General features: G+C 44.5%; 1 protein-coding gene across 1 annotated transcript; it reads right to left on the bottom strand.

Annotated features, from left to right (window-relative positions):
* Positions 1–30: 30 nt before the first annotated feature.
* On the bottom strand, positions 31–20,655 carry fer1l4 (fer-1 like family member 4). Its single transcript, XM_037100174.1, has 49 exons — positions 20,577–20,655; positions 19,044–19,099; positions 17,169–17,257; positions 16,957–17,056; positions 16,767–16,861; positions 16,266–16,310; positions 15,800–15,958; positions 15,630–15,690; positions 15,306–15,437; positions 15,162–15,224; positions 14,969–15,053; positions 14,722–14,887; positions 14,422–14,602; positions 13,878–14,064; positions 13,354–13,433; positions 13,117–13,242; positions 12,786–12,855; positions 12,353–12,453; positions 11,817–11,925; positions 11,386–11,614; positions 11,154–11,286; positions 10,957–11,057; positions 10,786–10,873; positions 10,593–10,709; positions 10,343–10,495; positions 9,771–9,966; positions 9,448–9,572; positions 9,115–9,249; positions 8,587–8,760; positions 7,560–7,670; positions 7,273–7,434; positions 6,997–7,165; positions 6,647–6,759; positions 6,403–6,519; positions 6,181–6,220; positions 5,632–5,732; positions 5,272–5,406; positions 4,790–4,915; positions 4,564–4,691; positions 4,261–4,431; positions 3,950–4,104; positions 3,447–3,628; positions 3,270–3,355; positions 2,754–2,852; positions 1,970–2,087; positions 1,593–1,716; positions 1,206–1,507; positions 961–1,061; positions 31–858 (listed from the first exon to the last, which is right to left on the bottom strand). Exons 1-49 carry the CDS (start codon positions 20,653–20,655, stop codon positions 678–680), a joined length of 6,156 nt encoding a protein of 2,051 aa, XP_036956069.1. The 3' UTR covers positions 31–677.
* Between the last annotated feature and the right edge of the window lie 495 nt (positions 20,656–21,150).

Below are 21,150 nucleotides of genomic sequence, written 5' to 3'. Positions count from 1 at the left end.
TGACATATTTATGGCACAATTAAACCTCATACTCATTTTCTATCATCATTTCCCGTCTAGTCTCTGAGGCAACATTCGAACATCATCAGAGTCTGAGAGGAAACAATCAGAGCGAGCGTCCGTAAACAAACTATTTCTCGCTTCCTGTTCCTCAGACTGAAGACGACGTGAAGTCTGACTTTTTCTTTCACTCCTCTAACCTTTAAAAGTCGAATTTAATAAACATGTCTTTGAATCAGTTCTGAGTCAGTGCAAAATCAAACAAAAACATGAGTGCATTTTATTTGAAAATAAAAATTTGCGAACACAAATATGTTTACTCAACAAACCTACGCTTGTATACAACAAAGTTAAAGCTTTTGTTTCAGAAATGTGCTGATTTATCACAAATCTATCCGACTCAAACCATCTTTAATTTACACAACATAAATATGTGACTGAGATCTTCAGTAATATGTGTCCAGTAATTTCCTCTAGTGACGGATGAATCCCTGATTATTCCTCCATGACCCAGGTTGTGTTTATAATCATGAGGATTCTGGGTAATGTGGTTCAGTCAGTGTAAACATGTTAAATCGTGAGTTTTACTGATTAGTTCCACAGAAATCAGGTTAAATAAAACTCCAGACGGTCTGTGACGTCCAGGACGAGGCAACGAAGACTTCCTGCAGGTGTCTTCATCCGTGGATAATGAGCGTGGAGATTTGCCCAGGCAGAGTGTAGAGGATGAGGAAGAGGAAGACCGCGAGGACGGCGAGGATGAGCGCAGCGATGATGAACTTCTTGAACTTCTTCCAGATGAGGAAGATGAAGGTCTTCATTGGGTTGACGAACCAGGTGAAGCTGGTGGTGGGACGACTAGAGGGACGACAGGAGACAGATTACACCTGCTCACACCTGGACTGAGTCTACAGCAGATCAATGTGTGTGTGTGTGTGTGTGTGTGTGTGTGTGTTGTACTTTGGTTTGTCCAGAGGCTCCGGCTCTTTGCGGGCTTTTCCCACAGGATTGGCCTCCGCCTGTTCTAATGTCACCAGCTGAAGCTCCGCCTCCACCTTTCCCTGTTTCCACACACACACACACACACACACACACACACACACACACACACACACAATAGATATGTGGACGGTTAGAGAAAGAAGAGTTCATGTTTGTTCAGCTTCTCATTATGATTAGGATTAATGTATTGTGTGTTTTTGTACCATGAGCAGGAAAGTGTTGCCGGTGCTGTCGGTGTACTGGATTTCCTCGGGTTTCATCTTGCTCCTCTTGTCCTTCCTCTTTTTCTTCTTCTTTCCCTTCTTCTTGGCCTCCTCTTTCTCCTTCTCCTCCCTCTCAAAGTCCTTGGCCGTCTTCAAACGGGTCAGTGGCCACCAGCCCTTCATCTTCTTGGCCAGGAAGATGGAGAGTCGAGGGCTGGCCCGATCCTTCGCCATCTCGATCGTACACTTGCTGGACGTCTTCGCTCCTCGCACCATGTCGCTGAGACGTAACTCTATGGAGCCTGAAGGAGGAAGAGGAAGTGAAGATATTTAACTTTTTTTCTTTATTAAGAGATTATTTTTTTTAATGCTCTCTGTTTGTCTCACCCAGGAAGTCGTTAGCACCGATGCGGTCGTAGTCCCAAACCTGCAGCGTCAGAACAGCCGGCTGTCGAAACTCCGACGCCTCCAGAGAGAAAAACGACTCCTTCTTCTTGTACACCACCTCTTTCTACAGGGCGGGAGGAGGACATTTATTTGCACAAAGCAAACAGTTTAAAAAAGAGCTCACAACCCCTCGTGACACATTTGAATACATTCCCTTTGATTTCTGATTAATAGACATTTTTAAAAACAGCACACGGATTAATCAAGATGGAAAACAGTGATTAGTTGTGGTTGTTCAGGGGCACCGGAACAAAGGTCAGGAGGTCACTGTAATGGTCAGGTTCCTGTGGAAACCATCGGCAGGTTCAGGTGTGTACCTCAGTAGGAAGGTAATCGAAGCGGAACACAAATCTCCAGTTGAAGTTTCCTTCTCCAGTCAGAGAGTTGAAGTGGACGTCAGTCTCCTGTTTCTGTCCTTCCAGCCCCTTTATCCAGCTGCAGGGAGCAGAAATGACTAATTAGTTCATCAAGCGACGTCCACTTCCATTAGCCAGAAGCTAAAGCTAACATATCCTGTACAAAAAATCGCCATCACCACCAGTTTACGACTGAAATAAACAAATAGCACAAACACTAATTAGTCCTTGTACTCTACTGAAACTGCTGCATGACAATTTCCCTCTGGATAAATAAAAGTCTGTCTTATCTTAATTGCAAAGAAACCGCAGATGCACGATAAGTATCAGCCCTTTATTGGGAAGTATATATCATTGCTTATTTACTGTATGGGTGAAAGTCTGTCCAATAACTACAGCAGATAATGCAGATAAAACATTGTCGTTGTTGTGGACGTTTACAGTTTCAGAGGAAGAAAACACGATTGCAATTTTGCAACACATTTCACAAGAGTTCAGAGAAGAAGGAGAGAGGAGTGTTTGATCTTGTCAGAGCTTCAGCCTTTCTTACCCTCAGGTGTGCATAAATTACAGATCAGCGGTATTTTTAAAATTTTTAAAAAATGGGACATTATCAGTTATCTTATCAGTATTGGCCGTCGCTTCTCTGCATCAGCTGAAAAAAATCCATAATATGAATCCCTGGAAGAAACCTGTGAACAGACGCTTGTGTGTGTGTGTGTGTGTGTGTGTGTGTCAATCTAACCCTTTAACGTAGATGTCTGAGGACAGGTCACCGGTGAACGGGTTGACATCTTCCAGAAACACGTCGTCAGTGTTCCAGATGATCACACGCAGCTCGTACCTGTCGTCATGGAAACAACAGTAAAGGTTAGATATATAGAGAGACGAAATCCGCCCACTTCCTGTTCACCTCATCGGACCTTATTTCAGATAAACGTCTGTATGGTAATGAATGAAGAGAGACGAATAATTTTTTTGATCCCTTCTGAATTGAATGTACCGAGCTGGCGGCCATGTTTGTGTTGGTGATGTGTGTTGAGTGAGACGATGTAGTTTAACACAAAACTAGATGAGATTTTACTTTATTTATGACAAACTAAAACTCTCTTGACTTGCATAATTATGTTTTAAACATCATATGTGATCAGATCAAAATATGATTTGTCTCTCCTCATCGACTACTATACTATATTTTTATGAAAAAAGGTCCCATGAGGTCCACAGGGAGGGCCATGACTTCCGGAGTGTGTCCACCTACTGTTCAGGTAGGCGGGGCTTGATGTCAACAGGGGGCGGAGCCGGGACATCCGTGGGAAACATGTCCACCCACATGTGAAGGTAACCCTGAAACACATGTACACAAGTTGCAATGCACGTAGTAATATGTTGTCATTACTGTTGCTGTGACCGTCAGGACTGTAGTGATCGTTCTCACCTGTGGCAGCCCAGGATTGTCCTGGCTCTGCAGGGACCGGATCTCCACGTGTTCTGGGACCAGAGAAAGAGCTCCAGGGAGGAACTCGTTCATCTCCCCCCAGCGGCGCAGCACGCTCAGGGCCTCATGTTCCTCCATCTCCGCCTGCTCCTCTGGAGAAAGCTGGTTCTTCTTCAGCAGAGCTGAAAACAACAACACCGCTGTCAGATCTGTTCAAACTGTTTCTACCGAGAGTCTTATTAGAGCTCACACAGCTGGAGGTTACTGCAGTGTGAGGGGAGCTGCACTCGTGCTGTTGTGTCAGTAGTGATAGTAACAGTGACAGAGAACAAGTAGTGGGACGTGATTGTGCATTTTTGTGTCCACAGAGGGACAATTATGGACGGTTCACTTCCACTTTGTACGTTATTATAACATATAATGACACCTCAGGATATTTAATCTCTTTCTTAGTGACTAACTGCGTCCGTCTAGGTCTACTGTGCCCGTCTGTCGGATCCTACCTTCAGGTATGGCGTCAGGCGGGATCTTGTAGATTTTGTTGAGGACTTTGACCACACTTGCTCTGTACTCTGGGGACGGGATGCCGTTCTTCCTGCAGAGCTCAGCCAAGATGGCCGACGGCTTCTTCGCATCGCGCCACGCATTGTATCCGTCACTGGAGAGAGAGAGACGAGCAGAGGTACAGGTAAATGTTTAAAGAGACAGGTGGTCTACGGATGAAGTCATTGTAGTACTTATTTCTTGTGTGTCCAAGTTCTGGTACCGGTGTGTCATAGTTCTGAGACTAACGTGATGTATTTGTGGTACTAACGTGTCATAGTACAGAGCCAGTCCACAGGAGGCTCTGTGGCGGCTGTAGAACCGGTTCTCCAGGTCAACATGCGTCTCTCCTATGACATCATCAGACCCCACAAGATCATGGTCCATGACTCTGACAACCAAATCTGTCTCGAGCGGGAAGGACACTGTGAATTCAAACACCCTGAAAGACAGCGTCAGAGATAAGAGACAGTCAGACAGACAGACAAACAGTCAGACAGACAGTCAGACAGACAGTCAGACAGACAGTCATACAGACAGTCAGACAGGTGCAGGTAGACAGGCAGGCACTGACTCTCCAAACGTGGGGTTGAGCTGTTTCGGGATGTATCGATCTTTGGTGTCCTGACTCTGCTGTCCAACTCGGAGTACCAGGTATGGGTCGGCTTTCCCGTTCGGGTCTGTTGGAGTCAGATTAGTGGCCTGAAGGACACAAACAGAGAGACAGTAGAACATTAACACTGCGTTAGAGACAAAGACAGGCTGTTGTTCAATAGATAGATAGCTGGATCGATAGGTACCTTGATGATGTAGACCCGGACCAAGACTTTGATGGCTGAATTTTTGGGAATTCCATTAGTGATCTGACACTGTACGTCAGTCTCCTCTTCATCTCCTGAATCAATCGGATACACCAGGAAGGAGCCCTGAGGATGGAGAGGAGAGGTGCTCAGCTGGAGCGAGTGTCCAAGAAAGACAACGTCTTTCATGTTGGTAAGATCATCCAAGTAAAATCTGTCAATGTCCTCGTACTCATGATCAAGAAAAACCCTTACTGGGAGCTGAGTGAACTTCATTCATTCAGGATTTTAAAAACAATGTCCGTAGATGTTTCTCTTACTCGTGTGATCACAAACATTAATCAGCTCAACTCTGAGGCTGTTCTGTAAGTAGTGCTGAAATCGTGCTAATGGTGTATCCGCTCATCCCTGATGGACAGTATGGAGGGGAAAAAAGTGTTTTTAAAGTAAAAGAAAGACGGACAGCTTTCCATCCACCATACCTTGTATTTTCCCATCAGCCTCTCCTCATCATCCTCCTCGTCATCCTCACCACATGCTTTGCCTTTGTACAGCGGGAAGATCTTCAGCCAGTCCTGAAACTGACTGAACTCTGACTCCAGGTCACCTGCATACAGCTGGAACACAAAAACACAGAGGATTACATCACATCTGTTCTGCCTCCACTCGTCTGTGAGTCTGCATCACGACTCAGACTGTCAGGAGAATTGTGTTCTGAACAAACTGAATCCAAAACTCTGATCCGGGCTCTGGTTTGAATTACAGTCTGTCTAATGAGAAACACCAGGACTCGAGCCTGCAGCCTGGACCGACAGACTGGACTGTAAACAGTGACCTCACACCTTTAGTGTGGCAATCTTCTTGCGTTTGGGAGGCTCCATCTCCACCACCACAACATCCTCCTCCTCATCATCGATGTTTGCCATGGACAGGTTCCCTCCATCTGAAAAAAAACAGACCACAAATACATTTCCTGTATCGTTGCTGTTTTGTTCATCGGTGGCCCTTGTCAGTCAAGATCTTGAGTGTGTTAATTTGTTTTGAAAGCGAGTGTATGAAAGTTGTTTTGTGTGTCTTTTTAAGACTATTTTTAACTTTCAAGCACAGGGGGAAGCACAGTGGTGAGGGAGTGTATCTATTTAGAGCCTTAAAGGATGAATATCTGTAACAGAAACAGGAAAAACTAAACTAAACTTTATATTTGCAGAGACAAGTTTTTCCACATTGTCTCCATCAGTTAAAGTTTTCTCCAGAGTTTCACCAGAGCAACATCAAGTGGACATTAGAGGAACTGCAGCTGAAGACACTGCAGCTTTACCATCAACACAGCATATTTTTATTTAATAGACACATTTTTCACTGAAACACCAAAGAAGAAGTTAAAACTGCACCTGTCTCTGCTTGTTCCTCTGCTTCCATCTCCTCGGCAGCCTGCAGACAGTCAACACATCATCTATTGTTGTAGTTATTGAGGTATGTAAAGCTGAGGTGTGTAACACATATTCAGTGTAAAGAAAGTCAGTTTTAACGTGACCACTGGTACTCTACATGCGTTATACTTGACATTTGTCAAATGTCAGCCATATTTATTCAGACAGGCGGTTAAATCTCACCTGTCTCTCCATCTCCTCCAGTGAGGCGTAGTATTTGGACCACCAGTCCAGTTCATCCTTCTCAGGCAGCTCCTCCTCCAGCTCCTCGCCGCCCTTCATCAGCTTCTTTAGAGGAGCCTGAGAGGGCAAAGTGTCAAGTCATTCTTTAATTAAAAGTGAAATATGGATTAGATTTGTCTGAGCAGTTTCAGCTTATGTGTTTTTAACACAGAGAGGAGAAAGCAGGAGAGTTTAACATACGTACATTTAACAGCTTCATGGGGTTGAAGGGAATCTTTGACTGTTTAATTGACAGACCGCTGAGTCCAATTTTCTTCACTGATGTCAGAGCAGTGACCGGCGTCATGTTCATCTTCACTGGAGAGACACAAAGACAAACTGTGTTTTTAAAAATCTTTAGGTGAGAACTGAAGAACGAATCCCGGAGAGCACAGCTGTGAGAAACATCCAGTCACAGAGCTTCAGACCTCAGATTGATGTCTGTTAGTACAACTGTGCAAACATAACTGAATGATGAATAAACAAAAAAACAAAACCCTCCAACCTGTAAGAAGACAGTACTTCTCTGAATCCTACCTCTTTCCTCACTCTTACCCTTTGGTTTTGGCTCCTCCTCCTCGTCGTCTGGCTCCCCGCCACGTGGGGCGAAATCCATGAGGCTCTGAACCACATAAGACCCGACCAGAGCGAGTCGACCGAATGCCCGATGCTCCACCACGAATAACGTCAGAGGAGGGTGGAGGTAGGCCTGCTCTGGTAGTTTCTGATTGTACCAAACACAGGAAGAGGAAAACAGAGAGGGGGAAGTCAGCCATGTTTCTGCGTCAGATCAGCATCTCATCAAGTCAGAAACGTGGATCAGACACTGACCACGTCGATGTGGCAGACCAGCTCTTTGAAGTTGGGGTGAGCCTTGAAGTTCTCGATCTCTTCGGACTCCAGCAGTCGTCCCGCACACTCCATCTTCACCAGGGGCCGCGTCACCTCAAACAGCTCCACCCGCTTCAGCTCCCGGAGACCCCAGTACAGCACCTGAGCACAAAGATGCACAGACAGCATTCTTAACGACTCTGGTACTTTACAGATTCAACTGTCAGGTGTCCCATAAAACACTTAAACACATCTGCAACATGCAAACAACAGAGTGTGTGAGAGACCTCAATCCTGAAGGTCTTCAGAACGGGTCGGACTCCTTCTGGAATGATGTAATATTTCTGCTCCTCCAAGTAAGTCAGCTCCTGAGGGTCCACACTGCTGGGGAGACGCGGCTGCAGGAGGGGAAACAGTTTGTTTTGTTTACAAAAAATTCCTGTATTCTGTTATGTTGCGGTTTGTTGAGGGATAATTCTGGTTTATTGCAACTTTTTTGGTGAGTTTCCTCCATCATTCCTTTCAGTAAACAACACATTATAAACTACAGGTTAATAGCAGAGATCTAGAAAGACGGTGACATCCACAAGAAGTCAGACAAGTAAAGAAACAGTTAACTTTCACTTTCTCTTCAGAACAAGTTTTTCTAGAGTCCTGGTTAGTTTCCAGCCCGTCCAATCGTCTGGCTGCTGGTGCTTTATGTGTTAGAACAACCTAATTTGTCGGGTTTTGTCCAAAGAGTGCATTTAACTGCATCTAGATCATTAAAACTTAAATAATGCCTCCATCTAAACAACAGTCTAAAGGTCCATAGCATTTAGAACCACAGGTATTTAGGAAATAATCTGTTAAACCCAAATGGAATCATCTCAGTTAGTAAATAAAAGTTAATGGCACTAGAATATACATTATTTTTCTGAAGTTCAGTCTCTTGGCCCGATACTTGTCTTTCTGTACAAGCTGCTAGTAGCGCCATCAAACCTAAGCATGGTCTCTATTTACATTATCACACAGAAGACACCAAGCTCCATGTCTCTGTTACATTTTTGACTGTGATTAGTGATTAGCGCCTCTGCCTGAGAGTCTGGGAGACTGGAAGGGAAAGAGAAGAATAGATGTGTGTCGTCAGCGTAGAAGCGGCCATAGAAGTTCTGTAAGTGAACAACAGCACCAAGAGAGAAGAAGAGCAAACTTTTACCAGGTTTAATTATTTCTGTATCATATTCCCATCTCAGCTATAGACAGTGTTATTGTTATAAATGATGGACAGAACTGCCAGAAGTTTTTAAAAACTACTAAAATTAGCAGTGTCACCTCTCCAAACCCAGAGTAGTCCAGCTCGATGAGCTCAAAGGCGGCCAGCAGCTCGCCGGCGGCCGCTCTCCCCAGGTTGATGTCATAGAAACGGAGGGGCGGCTTCTTGTAGTGCTGCTCTACGATTTTAAACTCCGGCTCAGCAAAGGCTCGACCCAGGAGCTTTACTCCTCCCTGCACACACACATAAATAGAGACAGAAGCAGAATGTGAAGGATTATATGGGCTGTTTTCCAATAATTTAGTAAGTTCCAGTAGCTGCCTGAACACATTTCCGCTTTTCAGCGTGTGTCTTGTCCAAGTGGTGTTGCCGTTCCACACTGCCCACGACAACGGACTCACTCGAGCAGGCCCTGCTGACATCAGCTGGTAACAACTGCTGAGTCTCAATTCAGGGTCTGCATCCTTCGGAGGAGCATTTGAAGGCTGATTACGTCGCAACACCACGCGAAGGCTGTCCCAATCCAAAGGCTTAAAGGTAAAAACTGATGTGTTTTGTGACACAGGTAAGAAGAACGCCGGTGTTACCATGGAATCATAGTCGTAGATGCTGATGATGATTAGGGGCGGGTCTTGCTGAAGCTCCTCCTTCGTTCCCTCCAGCAGAACTCTGTTGAACAACAAAGTCTCACACCAGGCTGGAGAGAGAGTGTCGACCTGCACCTGAACACACACACAGACACACACGTGAAGTTCAGTTTACTGGTATTATTACGACTCTACGGTCACAGATCGTGCTTGTTTCTGATCGGCAGGCTGTGTGTTCTTCCAAAGAAGTTGAAAGTAGACCAGCTAAGTTTTATTTTATATGAGCCAAAGTTACAATTACGAAAATTTAACCAGAGGGAGAGTTGCATCTACCTTGGTGACCTGGCACTGCGTAGAGAAGAGGACCTTGGCGAAGGGATCTGATAGGCCGTCACTGTCAGCAGCCAACAGGCCACGCCCCTGGTACAGGTGACATCGTAGCTGGAAGTACCTGCTGTCTGCAGAGAGAGAGAGAGAGAGAGAGAGAGAGAGAGAGAGAGAGAGGTCGACCTTTACACGACCAGGTCCAGATACAGCTCTATGGCTCACAAGTACAAATATTCAAGGGGCTTTTATGTTGATGGACAAACTTCAACGTCATAAACATTCATCCTGTGCAGAGTCTAAACCGGCTGCCGGAGTTTCAGCTGACTCACCCTGACAGGACAGACTGACAGGAAGCTTCCTCCTCCCCTGTTGGGCGAGTCTCCTCTGCTCTTCTACCTCCTCTTCATAAACTGGCATAAACTCCTCTGGCAGGCAGGTGATGGCATCTTTGCTGTACTTGGACAGACCGAACCACAGGTAGACCTCCAGTTTCGTAAAGATCTCGCTGGCAGAACCTCCTGGAGACTGAAAAGACAGACAGACAGATTTTACTGCACCAGAATCCTGGATGCATGCCTTTAAATCAAATTTGAATTTGTCCTTCAATATAAAAGCACAGTGATTAGTTTGTGTTTTTTATATATTTTGGGCATTTTAGAAATTTTATCTCAAACCTCCCAACTTGACTGTTCCAAACTATATATTTCCCACATTAAATTATTTTAATTTATCTATTGAATTATTTGGCATAATTGGCAAAGTAAAAGTTGATTGATCGATTCATTGATTAGTGATTTCCAGAGGCAAAACAGGATGCTTTACTTGTCTCATCAGTGATTTTAGAGGCAGAAACTTGAGCTCCATCAAAGATTTTAAAGGACATCAGCGTTGGAGCGGTTACCTTCATGTAGAGGGTGGTGACTCGGCCACAGTCCCGCCCCCTCTGCTCCTCCACCAGTGAGAAGATGATGGAGTAGGTGGGGATCCTGACATAAGCCAATCGCTTTCTTCCCGTCAGCAACCACAGAAATACATCTGGGATGGTGGTCTGGGGCTGGAGAGAGAAGGTGATGGAGGGAAAGGTGTCAGACCTCAGAACATGTTTCAACCTGTGACATCATCGTGGTGACCTATGGCGACCTCTCTATGACCTCTTTAGCCAGTCGGCGGAGTTTCTTCAGGAGTTTCCTGGCGTCCATTAAACGCTGTTTGACTATTCGCCTGGTGAGTCTACGTCGAGCCCTCACCGCCTGCCTGGCCAGCAAGACCTGAAGCCAGACAGACAGTCAGACAGATAGACAGGTAGACAGGTAAATGGCAACAGGTAGAAAGAGAGACACTCACCAGATTCTTCTTGATGAACTCCTTCCTGCATCTGTCCAGGTTGTTGGGACGAGACTGAGACCTCCTGTCTGCGTAAAAATTGAACTGTCTGCAGGGAGACAGAGAAGACAGACATGTGAACAAATCAGATCAAACTAAATCTGATCTGATTTTCTGAAGGAGCAGACTTACTTGCAGGAGGCCACCAGCTCCAGCAGCACCTCCACCAAACGCTCCTTAGCTTTACTCCTCGGCCTCCTCAGGAGACGCTCCACCTCATCCAGACCGATCTCCTGAAAGAGTCGGTGAGGAGCAGAGGAGGAAAAGTTACGAGAGTTTGAAGGCGTCGTGTTCTACAAATCATCGAATAAAGATCTCTTGACTCTCACCAGCCTGTCGGCCATCTTGTTGAGCCAGTTGGCCTGATAGAGACGAAAGATGTGATCCTCAAACTGACACCAGATATAAAGACAAGGCTTCTGCTTTATAGAGGGAGGCTGGAGAGGAAGACACTGGAACGACCTGAGACAGACAGACAGACAGAAAGACTTGAGTTTGGAGGAGTGGCAGAAAGTGAATGTGCTGTGTGAAGTTACCTGTGCAGGTGCAGAAGTTATTTACCTGTCGTACTCGGTGGGCTCTGGTCTCATGGCGGCGGACAAAGATCTGTTCTCCGGCTCGGGACTCAGCACCTCCTCTCTGTCCAGCTCCTCCTCTGACTCCAGCAGGCCCTGCACCTCCTCATTAAGATCCTCCCTGCTCCTCCTCAGCTCCTCTCTGCTCCTCCGCAGCTCCTCCTTGCTCTGGCTCTTCTTGGATCTCCCAACCTCAACAGCCTTCCCATAATTCCCTGCCAGAAGCAGAACAGCAGATGAAGCACAAAAGTTTGACGTTGAGAATAAAATTCCACATCTGAACTCCAGGTAGACAAAAATGTTGCTCAGCTCATTTTGAATCCAAAATTTAGAAGGACATTATTTTTGGTCAATCGTGATGATTGATGAAAATAAGTGCTGTAAGTTGTCGGTGTGTCTGTAGAATACACAACTCACCTAAGGAGAGTTCAAAGGTCAACGGTTTGGTTCCTACAGACGGGTCTATCATAGTGACTTCAAACAGAGATGCAAACAACAGGAAGTCCTCCATCTCTCCCAGGAAACCCTGTAGACAGAAATATTAAGAAAAATCTGAGAAATGCACAATGTCATTCCTCTGTTTTGTACCTGAAACACCTTCTAAATTACTTTCATTTTGATTCTTTCTCTTCTCTCTCAACTGTATGACAGACGGAGGAGAGGCAGAAGAGGAGAAAAATGTTTTGAAGTGAGCTAATGAGAAAAAATAATGAGAGAAAAAGGAAAAGAAACCAAAAAGCATGTGAACATAAAAAATAAACGTCAGAAGAGCCACTAATAAAATATTCTTTGATTCTAAATATTCAGTTAACGTAGAAATGAAATTTGAGCCATTTCGTGTAATTATTAGATATCACAGACACAAACAAGACAGTTTATTTAAAGGGGGGGGTGATGATGATGATGATGATGATGATGATGATGATGATGATGATGATGGTAACTTCACTCACCTCAGGGAGAGGATGAGTCTCCTCCACCTCCACTGTAACGGCCTCCGGTACCTCAACTCCCGCATCTCCTGAGTCGTCGGCTCCGCCGGCAGCTGGAGACGCTTCAACGACAGCGAGTAAACAAACTGATTAATAAACTTCATTAAAGTAGAATACATGTCCGTCTTGTCTACACTTCTGAACACAAATAATCGGTATGTCTTTGGTATTTGACGTGTTTATTGCCTCCTACTGGCCCAGCTTTCTTATGTACGGGAGTATTAGGAAAAGTCTTCGAGGAGGAAAATCTCAGAAGGAGGCTTTACTTCAAGAGATGTTTGTGCATTAAAAAACATTAAACTGGCTCTCCATTGTGTTTCACCGACACTCTCATATCATCCCTTTAAAAGTTGTACTTCTGATTTCTCCTGTGTCTCCTCCTTAACAGACTGACCTTCCTTCTTATTCATCTTCTTGCTGCTCCTCTTCTTCGGCAGCTTCAGCTTCCCCAGCGCTCCTTTCACCTTCGAGGACGCACGAGAGGGAGTCACATAAGAGTCAGTGAGGTCATGTGAGATGATCAGACGCTGAGATCAGGGGAGTATCATTAAGATCACGGAAGATTTATCAGATTCATAGGTTGCTATGGTAACAACATCCTGACACCGGCTAAAACGTGCAACATGAAATTGCGTAAACTGACATTTTATCCTTGTTTAAAGACTGCCGTGACGTTGTGATGTTCATGTAGCCCAACTGTCATGAAAACAGGAAGTAGGAGGTACCTTTCCCATGGCAGCTGAGCCTGTATCCGCGGTAACGGCAGTGGGGGAGGAGTAAACCTCCACACTGAGGCCGAGGAGGATTCGACCGCGGTAGAAGATTCCTTCACCCAGACCCTCGTTTAAAGCCTGGAGCAGAGAGACGGTTAGTCCAGTTCAGCCTGGATCACTTTTATTTAGTCTGTTCTAATCCTGCAGACATTTTAAGGTTGATTGCCACAAAGCAAATGTCTGGTTTACCTGGTGGACGTCACCAAGGGTGGAGTTCTGAGGGGAACCGTACAGGTTAACCCAAGATGGACCAAAGGTAGGGTTAAACCCTGCAGACGGACAGAAATCTTTCTGTTACCAATCATGTTCAAATACAAGGTGTTATTATTTTAAACACTATTCTCACTCACTGATTCCGGTTACTTCTATGTTCTTTTTGGCAGCTGATAAACCACTGCCAGTTAAACTCAGACAGATTTCAAATTAAAAGCCCATCAGGAAACAGAGTAGTAATGCCCTTCAAACATGAAATACTTTTGATGTGAAGTATATGAGCCAGAGATGTTGTTAATTGAGAGAATCAATTTGTATTAATTTGTGAATAACAAAACACAAGAAGGTGTCTCACTTAAACATGATCAAATATACTCTTGGAATTAAAAAATAAAGGCCCGTGTCTAATAAAATCCTGTTTCAGATAAAGACCAGGTTTTCTCTTCATGTGAAGTAGAGAAATATTGTGTATTGTAAAATGTGTAAGCTGCATGTTGTACCGTTCCTGGTGGGATCAGAAATCTGCTGAAGGTCCAGGAAGTGCGTTGCCAGGGCGATGTCTCCCATCTTGGCATCATCGAGGATCTGGACTCTGATTCGCTGAGCCAGAGGAGGAAACTGCTCAATGAAGGAAATCTCCTCGTTCCAAACTGGACAGCTGGTGGCGCTGGCAACTGATGTCTCCCCCTGGATATTGGTAATTGAATTGGTAATTCTGACATGTTTCCTGACTTTTGTCAGTATAATCAGCTTCTAAAATGTACAATATAGGCTGCAATTTCTAGATAATAAGAAATATTCATCCAAAATTCTCTAAGAACTATGGAACCAGAGGAACTAAACTAGTAAACAAAGGTCAGAAGGCCCTGTAAGGTTCCTGAACGATCAGTCAGACACCCTCCAGAGCACAAACGTTTCTGGGTTCAGGAAGTTTTATATGGGGACTAAATGCAGTGTCTGGTTCCTCCAGTTTCTTAGTTCCTCAAAAGGTTCTTTTCACCTACACTCTGGATGAAAATTGATTACATTTACACGTCTGAGTACCTGTTGTCCAGCAAAGGTCACTTGTACGTAGGGATCAATGAAGACTGTCCGTTCAGTGGCCTTTGACATCTTAGCCAGCAGCCCTGACTCCATGGTGGGCAGACCCTCGGCCTTGTAGATCCGGACGCGAAATCGAGCCCACGGACGCTCAGAGGGCATCCCACGAGGAAGCAGCAGGTTCCTGCCAGAAGGACACATGAGTTTCAGAACCATGTGGCATCAGCTGAGTCATAACCATCGTCGTTTGTTAAGTATAATGTTGACGATCCATTGTAGTATTCTCAGTGTGTTGTTACTGACTTCTCTATGTCCTCGCTGGCTCCGCTCGAGGACGATGGTGGCAGACTTATGTTCAGAGCCTCTCCCTTCATCAGCATACTGAGACTGGCCTTGACGTAACCTTTGATCCCTGACCTGGTGTCTGCTGGGTCGGTGAGAGGAGCCCACTTCTGGTAGAAGCGGTGGTCTGGACACGCAGAAAGGACGGACGTCAGTGAGTTACTGCAGTATTTTGACCAGAATACTGCAGTGTGAGAAGTACTGATACCTGGCTGGTTGTACACGGTGGATAGGTCAATCTTAAAGGTTCCGATGTGGGTCATCAGGAAGGCCAGAGTCCGCCTGTGGAACACCTGAGAGGAGGTGACATGACATGACAGGTGTTCACTTTGGCCACGCCCCATGTCTCTCGCCATGGCGACAGCAGGAAACAGAACAGAAGCAAGAAAACAGCGAAATACCTTCATCTCGATGACTTTATCAAAGAGGACCTGTGGGTTCTCCTGAAACTCAAACTGGAAGTTCTGAAAGAGGAGATCAGGTACACATCTGTATTATACTTCACTGTGCTATATTCTACTGTATTCTACTGTATTCTACTGTACCTCATTGTAGAAGGGGCAGTTGGTGGATTTCTGTGTCGCTGTCTTTTTTTTCTGATTTCCCACCCTGATGAAAACTGCGGGGTTGATGTTCACCCCAATGAGCTTCTGAGCCTCGTGGATGTTCACACTCACCTGCACACAAAACAAAGAACTGGAACTGAACGAATCATCGTCAGCCGACCCATATCAGAGGGACGGTGACTGCGAGGGGTTAAATATCGCTCCAGGATCCTCCAGGAGGAGATGGAGAGGAGGGCTGGAGGGGAAAATACCTGGGCTACCTTTTGTCAGCTGTCAAAAAAATGGATGGATGAGTGGACTCACCTGGAAGCTCTGGACTCTGGGCACCGCAGCAGCAGCACTTCTGGCCATTGGCCTGCAACGACTACACACACAAAAACACACACAGGCGAGTTGACAGAATGCCGTTAGACAGACAGACAGACAGACAGACAGACAGACAGACAGACAGACAGACAGTAAGGTAACCAGACCTCAGCAAAGGAGTGAAGATGATGTTGGAAGTCTCCAGGTCCATCAGGTCATCATCATAATCATCGTCGTCGTCGTCTTCGTCCCCAGTCCTGACCAGGCTTCGCCCCAGAAGCCGAGCCTCTCTGTCCAGCTGACCTGGGCGAGTGACAGTCAGCTGACTGAAAGAAAGAGAGAGAGAGAGATGAATAGTTCACTTCACTTACATGATCATAACATGATAAGTTGTTGTGCTCATGGGTGAAATCAAACCCCAGTGGATTATAGTTGAAAGCGCGGGGAAAAGCTAGCAAGTAAACATCGAGGTAAGATGATTCCTTTAGAGGATCCAGAGGATGAGGATCACGTTCAGGTGTTCAGACTTGAATCCAACTGATTCTTGAACTTGTCTTATATTATAATATTTACATCAGTATCAGTAATGAGTAGCTCTGGCTTGGAAGATGAATATCGTGTAAAAATCCTCACCTTTCAGGGTCAGTAAATCCATCATTCCTGATGACCAGAACTGATCTGAGGATGAAGGAACAGAAACAAAATGACACGAGAAACAAGAATCGTTTGTTCAGTGTGATCTTTCTTTTCTCAAAGTTTAACAAAGAGTTTTCCTCTGCTACCAATATTTGTGTCCCGATTACATCCTTTCAAAAAGACAGACTGTGAGTCTAGTTCAGATCAAACTGATCCAAATTCAGATCGATAGCAGTCTGGATTCAGCTGTCCCACAAAGCTGTTGACTTTGTGACAATCTTAAGTAACAAAACATGACTGAATGAGCAACTGCTGCTTATTTCTTAAACATTGTAACTCTGAAAGTCGTCTCAAATGACTGAAGACAGGGAATATGAGAACTGAGGTACATAAAAGATGGAGTGTTTCCTTAACATGTAAATGGCAACTGTGCTAACTAGAGACAGCTGTTCTGACAGTTTACTGGAGACGTTTCTCTCCAGTTCTTGGTGATCTTACTCATCCTCGTCTTCGACTTTCAGGAAGTCGAGTCCGTCCCAACTTCCTGCTGCTCCCTCGACTGGATGATACCGAATATCCAACTCGATGTAGATCTACAGAGAGACAAAGTGAGACCAAGAGACAACAACAAGTGATACAACCGCGTGTGTGTGTGTGTGTGTGTGTGTGTGTGTGTGTGTGTACTTACATCAGTCAGGCTGTAGTTGGCATCAGTAAGCGGTTCCCGTAGCAACAGCTTCCCTGCAGTAACAACATGCTGGAGACTGACAACCAGCCTACCGAGCAGTCTACACACACACACACACACACACACACGCACACACACACACACACACACATTTTTAGTATTTGAAAACAATACGGGTTTATGTGTATCGTGTGTGTGTGGATGTGTGTTACCTGTTGGAGAAGACTTTACTGTGGTTGTAAACACTGACGGACAAAACTTCATCTCTGATCACTTTACCATAGTGAGGCCAACGGAAATGCTGCACACACACACACACACACACACACACACACACACACACACACACACACACACACACACACACACACACAAACATAGGTTAGTTTATGCTCTGAAATATCACAGCCTTCTTCAGGTAATAGAAACAGCTCAAGTGATCCTGCACAAAACTTAAATCACATGATAACAGGCGGTCATACATCAGATATATCAGGGGAGATGGTAACTAAGATGGTCTGTGATGTTGGATGTGAGGTTTCAGGTTCAGTGTCTTGCTCAGCGATGTATTTCAGAGCCGAGAGGATCAAACCACAAACCCTGTGATCAGTGACCAACACACTCTACCTCCTGAGATACAGCTGCTGCGTTGAGATCAGGGAAACTGCAAACTACAGCAGAGAAAAACTCAAACTAGAGTTTTCTGCACAGCCATTTATCACTATGTGCTAAGTTCATACACATACACAGGGAAAACACCTGGTCACACCTGTAGAACAAACAGCAGCCTGACTCAGTGGCTGCACACAGATATGTAGCTTAGAGACTCACGGCTGTGTTCACGTCACACAGAGGTTACAGTCATTTACATAATCTTACAGGTCAGCAGAGCTTGTGTCTGCAAAGATATGGTGATGTTGTTTCTGCTTCTTAAAATCACGTAATAAAATCTGTTTTCTGGAGAACCGCATCATTCTGATAGTAATGCAGAGATGTGCTACTGTTAAATGAAAGTAATTTATCCAGCTGCTACTGCAGCAATCTGTAACTTCACCACATCGAGTCTCTTAATGTCTGGAGTCGACTGCTGAGGGTTTATCATACAGAAGAGAGGAGGCAGGTTAACGGCTCGTCTACAGAGAAGATGTTTCAGTGAAAGTTTCACTTTACGTACGTGACAGTGAGTGTGTGTCCTGTGTAAACACACACAGAGGGCTGTCATTTCAGCACACCATGGAAAATGTACAGTTCTTTATGTTGCAACTTCAATTTTCTATTTCATGAGTGTGCTTATGCTCTGGTCAGGTTTAGGCACAAAAACCACTTGGTTAGGGTTATTGTTTTTGACTAACATACCTGGTTTAGTCGCCACAAAAATGGCTGAAGTGGATTTGATTGTTGATTAAGAAGTCATCAAACATTATTACAGTTAATCCTCTGAGGATTATAAATGTCTAAACCAACATCCATGGCAAAACTGTACGACATTTGGGAAAACATTTCACGGAAAAGTCAGATGAACCGACCAACAATGGCATCCTTCAAGTCAGTGGTGTGATAACTGATGTGTAAATAAGAAGAAGAAGAAGAAGAATTCAAGAGTATGAATTCTTCCTTTTGTGCTGGTGTTGGTGGCTGCTGTTTCCTCCGGGAGCCTCGCTGGGCCCCACCGAGCGCAGCAGAATAAAACAGAATCACGTCAGCTGTAGGTGTGTGTGTGCTGAGGGAGAGGTTGTGTGTTCGTGTGTGTTCAGTAGGAGTGGTACAGTTTCCTATCAGCGCCATTAAAATAGTTTCAATCTGAAGCCGACAAACAGCTGCAGCTACCTGCTGTAACACACACACACACACACACACACGGGAGAAATACGATGAAGGTCACGTGATCTGAAATCTCAGCAGCTCATCGTCCTCACAGCTGTTTCTAACTGAACTGTAACTCAGAAGGACGGACTGAATCTCAAAGTTTTTGGTTTCTCCCGTTCACTTCAGCCCAGTCAGGAAGTGTTTGTAATAATGATGACATCACCGCCCTGTCCTGTGCTCTGATTGGTCTGATTAAGTCCTCGGGGACGTGGTTTACTGACCTCGTTGAAGATAGCCAAGTTCTCACACTGCAGGACTCTGGTTTTATGGGTGAAACCTGGAGGACAGACAGACAGACAGACAGACAGGTAACCATAGCAACGGTGTGGATGCATGACACAGACTTCACTACTGATTTTAAATCGACTAGAAACACGTTTAAAAACACAAAGGAGGGTTTTCAACACAGGTGGACTTTGATGACAGAGGACCCAGGAGTCCACAAAGTGTCTGGAAGTCGCAGGATCCCCAAATTTGATCTGAGGAGACTTTATTTACACCCTCGACATGCTGTTGAGATCAAGCACTCACTTCAGATGGGGTGAGTGCTGATAGCTCAACAGCTACAATCTAGATTTTAGCTAAAATAGGGTGTAAATGAAGTGGCTCCAGGAGACTTAGATTATGTCGGATGAGCTTTTTGCTTTTGAGGTTTGAGGATTTTTAAATGCTTTATGGACTACAAAGCTCCGCCTGACTCTCCATGAACACGTGGAATACTGAATACTGTGAAAACTTACAAGTTATAAGTAAAATTCAAGTATTTTGATAAAACTCTCCAAAAGTCTGAGTATCTACAGTAAATATATGACAGGCCTGTACTTAAAGGACAGGCTCGCATTTTTATTTAAAGTCAATAACACAATAGTCATGTGCTGATAAGAACTGTTTTAAATATGTCTTTGCTTCCTGTAATCAATCCTCCTGTTCACACTGGCCAACAGATACATTTCCAACATGCTCCCACTGAAATATTCAGTCCTTCTAGTGTGGAAAAATACTTTCCAAAGTTTATGACATTAAAGTGTAAAGTTTCCTCCTCGTGTTTTCCTGGACTAATTATTTGCTGAGCTGCAGTTGGGGGGGGGAGTCATTCATTCAAACATCAGAGTCAGTAAATACAAACAACAACACATGACTCTGTTGTTGAAACAGAGAAGGTAAACAAAGGTTTAGGTGCTTTTCAAGAACTTTCTATTTTGTGTTAATAGACTCTTGTACTCAACTAGAGTCTATTTTAAATGAGTTTGTGTTTCAGATTAAATAAAAACCATAATAAGTTCAAACATAATTCATAGCAAACATGATTCAAATGACCAACAGCATCGACCAGGTCAAACATTAAAAATGCTGCTTACTCTTTCATTTATCAATAATTAGTAATCCATTATCATATACAGGCTGTTATAGAAATGTGAAAGGAAACAATCTACAAGTACTTTCACTTTTAATAAATGAAAGCCACTTAATAATTAATAATTAATAATTACTTATTAATTCAGGAGTTTGACTCTCAACGGAGCATTTATACAGTATAAATTTAAAAAACGCTGCCAAACTGTCACAAAGTTAGAAGCTCACTGTTGCCTGAAATGTCTTTGTGTGTTGAGTTAAGAAGCCGAGAACAAACCAGGAAGACTGATGGTGACTTAAAGTTCACTACAGAAGGGAAGTGCACAGACAACATCTATACAACAATATATAACACAACCAGGCATTTTATCCAGGTGGATACAGACCGGTGAGTTACTGACCTCTGAAGGAGAGTTCCACCTTTCTGTCACATCGTCCCGGCAGGTTGGAGATCCTCCTCAGATTCACACTGATGGACATGATGATCCTGATACCTGTTCACCTGTTCACCTGTTCACCTGTTCACCTGGTCTACATCGTGTCTCTCTAAAGTCGTCTCCGCTGCTCTCTTCTGTCTTCTCGCTTCAGCAACTGGAAACTAACTGCTGTGTGTTTGTCGTCAGTTTAACAGGGTGATGGGAGGCACCTGTGTGTGTGTGTGTGTGTGTGTAACTGTACATGGAGGTGTGCGTGTGTCTGTTAGGGCAGGTCCTCTTTCTCTAATGTTTGAGAAAGCAAATAGAGTTGCTCAACTAGTTTCCTCCTTAAAACACACACACACACACACACACACTGAAACACACTGGAGACATTTGTTTTTTTTTTCTCTTTCCCAAAGTTGTTTTATTATTATTGTGTTGTAACAGGCAGCATTCATACAGACATGATGTTACTGGTTATACTGGGTTAGTTGATATACTGGGATAAGTTGAGTTAGTGAGCAGTGAAGCTCGTGGTCACACGACGCTGCGAACA

The sequence above is a fragment of the Acanthopagrus latus genome, chromosome 6 (genome assembly GCF_904848185.1).
Source record: "Acanthopagrus latus isolate v.2019 chromosome 6, fAcaLat1.1, whole genome shotgun sequence".
Classification (NCBI taxonomy): domain Eukaryota; kingdom Metazoa; phylum Chordata; class Actinopteri; order Spariformes; family Sparidae; genus Acanthopagrus; species Acanthopagrus latus.
Note: the sequence above shows the minus strand (reverse complement) of the source record. Positions and strands in the feature narration are given on the sequence as shown.